The 6,265-nt window shown below is 37.0% G+C and overlaps 1 protein-coding gene across 1 annotated transcript; it reads right to left on the bottom strand.

Annotated features, from left to right (window-relative positions):
• Positions 1 to 838: 838 nt before the first annotated feature.
• Positions 839 to 4,482, bottom strand: nenf (neudesin neurotrophic factor). Its single transcript, XM_084743133.1, has 4 exons — positions 4,187 to 4,482; positions 3,981 to 4,041; positions 3,649 to 3,752; positions 839 to 1,673 (listed from the first exon to the last, which is right to left on the bottom strand). Exons 1-4 carry the CDS (start codon positions 4,325 to 4,327, stop codon positions 1,497 to 1,499), a joined length of 483 nt encoding a protein of 160 aa, XP_084599259.1. The 5' UTR covers positions 4,328 to 4,482; the 3' UTR covers positions 839 to 1,496.
• Between the last annotated feature and the right edge of the window lie 1,783 nt (positions 4,483 to 6,265).

The following is a 6,265-nucleotide window of genomic DNA, read 5'->3' as shown; positions in this document are numbered from 1 at the left end:
CCAAGTGCTTTTCTCCACTGTAAAGGGACGATTCAGATTATTTGAAGTGGGTTTTATCAGGTACTTATCCACAGTCAGTGTATCACCTACAGAAGAAGACGGTCTGCACAACACCGGTTTGGAGAAGCAGCAGGAGTACCGGTGTAGGAAGCTAAGCAACGTGGACAGGGTCAGCAGAAAAAATGTGTTTTAGCCACCTACACTGTGTTTAGAATATTTTCACTGCTTTGCGTTGCCTTCAGACGGCCTTATCTGATGGGAAGCAGCTGTTATATAAGTCAAATATCACTCTCTCCACAGCCAACAGACACAAGAATTGCTGGTCTGCTGCCGCCTCGTTCTCTTAGTCTGTTTCTGTCATTGTCTGACTTTGGTAAATCCACACTAACTCTTTAAAACACCAGAGTCACACAATAACACAAACAGACTAACAGATCAAGACAGTGATCGACCAGCAGCTCCTGTGTTCTGAGAGCTAAAATTACTGTTTTGTCAAAGGAGTCTGGCGACTAAGGACTATCTGCAGTAGCTAACACACTATGGAGAAATACCTCAGACAACACAGGACACAACAAGACATTTGAATACATTACTATGAATTCTGAGTAACTGTGCAGGGCATTTTATGCTTTTTTTTTTATTTTATTTTATTAACTAAACAATGAAGCAATTTATCACTATCGCTGAAATTACTTTTACTGCCACAACTAAAATCTACACTCCCCTTCATAAGTTTCTCCATGAAATACTTCAAATAATGTCGCTTTATCGCTGTTACTTCATATAATACACTGTGGCTGTGTGTAGGCTGGAGGTAGAAAAATTTAACTCCTCATCATTCAAAAATAATTTTCAGAGTGAACCTGCAGAGTTTAACACTAGAAGGCTGTTTGCACGTTCGTCTGCTGCAGAGGGAGAGTTTCTCTGTGATCACCTTAAATCTGAATTTAACATATATATTGTTCGAGATTATTTTGGAGTTAAACATGGTCCAATATTCAACTTACACAAGAGCGATCTGGAAACTTGAAACACACTGAAAAGTAGTTTAACTTGCTTTTTCAATGACAGAGAAAGTGTTGATATCATTTTACAACTTTTCCCCAAATTATTTTAACTGTTTTTGTGGCAAAGAATATATCAGATACGAATTCTTATTATTATTTTTGTCAGGCTGGATGAGATCATATTACTCCGTATTCCCTTATGTTTATCAAAACAGCCTTATTTTAATCTTACACAGTGTAAAGACAAACTAGAATAATATGCATTGAAATGGTTTCTGAGGGACTGTTCACATTAAAGCTCTCACAGATAATAAAGGATCATATAAACCTTTAGTTCAAGTAAATATGAATAAACAGCGTTTCTCTCATTTGTATTTTGTTCTTCTCTTGCGCACGTGTTGCACTCAGCGAGTCGGGTTCTGATTCTGGTCAAGTAAAAAGAAAACATTCTTTCTGACAAAAATACTTTAGAAAAATGTAAAAATGGGATTAAAACTCATCTTTGATTTGAAAATGTGGCTGGTCCTCTGGTTTGAAGTCTTTGTTGGGACTTCCGTCCTCGTTCAGGATGCGTGACGAGGTGTAACCCACGATGGGATATTTTCTTTTGTACGTTCCTTCGAATACGCTGTCCAGAGACTTCAGCTGCTCCTCGGTGAGGCCCGTCTGTGGATGTAAACAAAGAAAACAACAACTTTTATTTGCACCCATCATAAATTGTACAGATTGTGAACACTCTGACATAAATTAATAATTTCTGATTTCGGCCTTGACTCGACTTAATATTTAAAGCTGGAGAGCAGGAATTTAACGAGTTCATTAAGCTCATCTTTGTCGGGTAAATCTTCCTGTATTTTTTTGCAGTATGTCAGAGTTTGTAAATCTGGTGTCTGTGGCGACATTCATGCACTGGCACACTGGTTATGATGAGTTTTATATTAACCAGCAATAACTGGTTTACCAGAGCTGAAAGGGGGAGCAACCACAGCAATCGAGGCTTCAGCAGGACAGATCAGGTATACTGATACACTGTATGCAAATGTAAACAGTTTGTGTAGTTACTCTCAGTGCCACAAGAGGGGGATAAAGGTTCATCATTGCAGGTTTAAGTCAGCAAAAGTACATTTTTGTAGCCAGAGAAGACACTTGTCACATGTTGCACATTACCAAGTCTGGGAAATAAGATTCACACTAGTGAAAAAAAGAACTAATTTGTTAGTAAAACTTCAGTGGTTTTTATCAGTTTTCTGCAAGATGCCACTAAATCCTCCTCACTGGTCCTTTGAGTAACTTTAAAGTCCCTCAGAAATCCTTTAATATTATAGATCCTCCATTTAGCCCCTGAATCAGATGCATCAAACTGTTTATAGCCCTTAGTGATAGAAGTGTTGGCAGGAATTTGCTTTTAACTGACCAGCTCAGTTTTTCCCATATGAAATAGTCTGCAAGTACGATGCAGTCATGACACACAGAGGATATGTACAGTATATATAACTGTTTATTTATTTCTAATTATTTATCATAATATTAATGTGTTAATTGATGTTTATGCACTTTATTCTGCATATTAACAGACACCATCCACACCCAACAGAGATGTTTATTTATTCTTTCAGGTGGTTTAAACATCATAAGGGTTCATACAAGTTCTTTTTAGTGTACTGTGACTTTCTAGATGTGCAGTTTGTGGTCTATTAACATCATTTGCACCAGGTTAGCATCCTGAACAGGGCCGAGCTGACACTAACTTGCTGTTTCCAAGTAGTTATTATCAAATTACACCTGTCAAAACCTGTCTGACTCTACAGATACGTGTGTGTGTGTAGGATTTAATGTTTGACTGATTTGTTCTTTATATTTTCTCTGTTTTATTAAGTTTTATCCCAACAGTTTTATCAATTTTATGCTAATGTTTTTATTTGTTTCTCCTAATACTTAAAACTTGAGCCTGAACAGCTGTTCAGCAGCTGCAACATTGCTGTAGTGGACTGTTGCCAAGGCAACCAGGCCGCTGTCAGGCTCTGAAATGTCACCTGACAAAGAAAAGAAAGACAATGAGTGAGAGAGATCACTGTATATTGTGAATGTGATTGTTGTGTGAAGATAAGCTGGAATAATATAATCTTTTAATACTTTAAATGCTAAGAAGTAGATAATAGATAATATAGAATTGATCATTTTAATATATTGTGATTTTTTTAATATTATATTGTTTAGAGTTTTATGAATGCATGATTATTATCGTACTATTATTATTAGTGATTATTTGTATTGTTCCAGTTCCAGTATTGTTGGCAGTTCACACTGAGGTCAGTAAAGTCGCTGAAGACCAGCTGACTCACAGAGTTTTTTTTAATTTAGTTTTTCAGAATAATTCCTCTTTCTAAAATATGTCTCCCCTTGAGTCAGTTTGCAGTCTGACACGGTCAAACAAAACTCAGAAGTTTCAACATAATTATGTCCTTTAAGAATACAATGCTGTTTTGCAGCAGACACTGAGGAGTCAGATGTCGGTGCTCCCCTCCCATGGGAGTTAACCATGACGAACACATTCTCAACCTTTGAGAAACACTGCAGTCCAGACTGAAGGGTGGTTTAAGTGCTGCCAGGAAAAAAAAAAATCATTTGCCTGTGAACTTACAGTATCTGATGTCAGGTCTGCAGGGTCCAGGGACATCTTAGCCACAGCTCGAGTGGAGTCCTTACCAACCAGGGCGTTGTATGGGGCATCTTTACCATAAAACTCTGCAGTGGGGTAAAACAAAATAACAGGGCAGTGAATGCAACACCAGAATCAGTTCATTCTGAGTCTGCTCTGTTTTGGAATGAGTTTAGTACTCTGGACATGGACTTAAAAGCTTTCTAGTGGGCAACAATGTGCCAATTTTACTTTCATTTCGCAATGTAGTTTGAATGATTTCTTTTTGATTTCATAAATCAGTATCCAGGGTTTGAGTGGAGGTTATCATTTACCTTTTCCCTTGGTGACATCAAACACAACTCCTTTTACTGCCATGTAAATAGGCTGTTCCTCCTAAGACAGGGAGGGAAATAACAACGGAAAAAAGAGAGATAAATCCTTATCGCATGTTATGTATGAATGGATTCACACACACACACACACACACACACACACACACACACCCTGGATTACAGCTCACAGATAAAGTTTTAGTTACCTCGCTGCCGTCGTATCTCTTCAGCTCCTCCTCAGTAAACAGTCGGACAGGTTTTGTAGACGGTTTGTATTTTAATTTAACGTCTTCCGCAAAAATTGTAGAAAAGACGACAAACAGGACGCAAATTCGCCTCGTTGCCATGGCAGGGTGTTTGTTAGGACGAGTTCAAAGCGGAAACTCATCAACTTCCCTGTCGCAGCTGTGTGGAGCTCATGCTGCGTTTAGAGTCGTCGGAAATTTTAGTGATAACGTTCCAAGGCGCAAGAATTACACTCACTCTGAAAACAAACAAACAAACAAAACAACAACAATAACAACAACAAAAACCAACATAAAATCTCTGGAAACTTAATAAAAGGTGTCATACATGAACTTAGAGTAAAGAAGAAGAAAGCACAAGGAAAAAACAGAAAATAGTCTGTATAAATCAAAGGCAAACAGTTGTTTGCTCCTGTAATTGTGGCTTTGCTTGCAAAGTGAAAGGAAAAAAGATTTTACAAAAAACATATGGAATTCAAAAGAAAATAATATATGCTAAACTGTCCCGAGACATGCATGTGACTGGAATCTATATAGATAACCATGTTAATATTGAATTAAAGGGACTAAAGAACATAAAAGAAATACAGTCTACATTATGGTTAAGCATACCTTGATTATGGCTGATATGTCAAAGCACTTTTAAGATCATGCCATTAAAATAATGCTTTTACCATTTTGAAACGTTTTTAGAGAGCCATCCTACCAATTTATGATGTCACAGTGAAGTCGACCTTTGACCTTTTGGATATTAAATAAATGTGTGAGGTCAGCGCCCTGCCACCAGCCTCCAGCCACACATCTGTACAGCCTTCCTTACTCCTAAACTTACACTCACCTACCTGCTTACTTTCACTTACCTGCTTACCAGTTGACAGTAAAGTCAAAATGTTGAGAATAAGTTGAACTTTCTGTGTTGGTGCCGGGCATAAGAAAAAATAAACCAGACAGGGGAGTTTATTTTGAGACGGTTCAAAGAATAAAGTCAAGTTATCGAGAATACAACTAAAATTCAACTTTGAGAATAAAGTCAAAATGGTATTTCATATTTATTCTTAACATTTAATTTCTCATATATTAACCATATACTGTTCACTTGAGTGTCTGCACCACACACGTCCGGTTCACAACTCCCACAGTGCAAATGTGCTCATTATTGTCATATAGCAAGATTTTAAATACCATGTTTTCACTGTAGCCAGTGACTCAGGAGCTACATTGGACAAAATGTATATTAATACGAAAATTTTCCTGATTTTTGACACAAAAAAATGGACAAGTGGTACAGAGGACAGGAGCTGGTGTCTCATATGACAGACAATACTGCCACCCTCAGGTCAGACTGATGTTTGCACAACAGTGTTTTGACACCAGAGGGCAGCACAAACTAACGAAACATTTTGGGGACTTTGCACAGCAGGACAAACAGAAATCTTCTTACTAAGAACCACATTTATTATATTTTAATGGTAGTTTTAGTACGTGTGCAACATACAGATGAATGAATTTTATGTTTTCTGGGTAGATTAAAGGCCGGGGGCTCGCGAGTAAACTGACTGTAAAATCAATGTCGTTTTTTATTTTAACTCTTTTTGAAATCACCTTCTCTCTATAAATATGTTTATAGTCTTTTGCAGTCTTAAAAGGCAAATAAAGAGAAATGAAATCACTACAAAACAGCAGAACTTTGGCAAATAAATGTACCTTTTTATTGGATATTGAGGGCATTAGTACCAAGAAGGCACGGACCAGACTTCATAATAACAAATCATATTTTTTTAACTACAGGGTGACAAAAAAAAAAAAAAAAAAAAGAATCTTTAATTTTTTCCTGAAGGGAGATCCTTTCACAGAAAGGATTATGGACACAGACATACAGACTCTTACAAAGTGTAAGTATGACCATATATTGAAGTCAGAAAAAAGGAAGTTAGAACAAATTATGAAGACTTTTAAGGACATGGGTTATGACTGTATGGCTATGTACCTTATAACACATACTGTTTGAATATAAGAAACATCATCATCATTGTCCATCAA

The sequence above is a fragment of the Lutjanus erythropterus genome, chromosome 18 (genome assembly GCF_056507025.1).
Source record: "Lutjanus erythropterus isolate fLutEry1 chromosome 18, fLutEry1.hap2, whole genome shotgun sequence".
NCBI classification, from domain to species: Eukaryota; Metazoa; Chordata; class Actinopteri; order Lutjaniformes; family Lutjanidae; genus Lutjanus; species Lutjanus erythropterus.
Note: the sequence above shows the minus strand (reverse complement) of the source record. Positions and strands in the feature narration are given on the sequence as shown.

Coding starts and splice junctions, on each gene's coding strand:
- nenf (XM_084743133.1), bottom strand. CDS start 4,327: ATGGCAACGAGGCGAATTTGCGTCCTGTTTGTCGTCTTTTCTACAATT. Junction 4,042..4,186: donor AGAGATACGACGGCAGCGAG/GTAACTAAAACT, acceptor TCCCTGTCTTAG/GAGGAACAGCCTATTTACAT. Junction 1,674..3,648: donor CAGACCTGACATCAGATACT/GTAAGTTCACAG, acceptor TTACATCCACAG/ACGGGCCTCACCGAGGAGCA.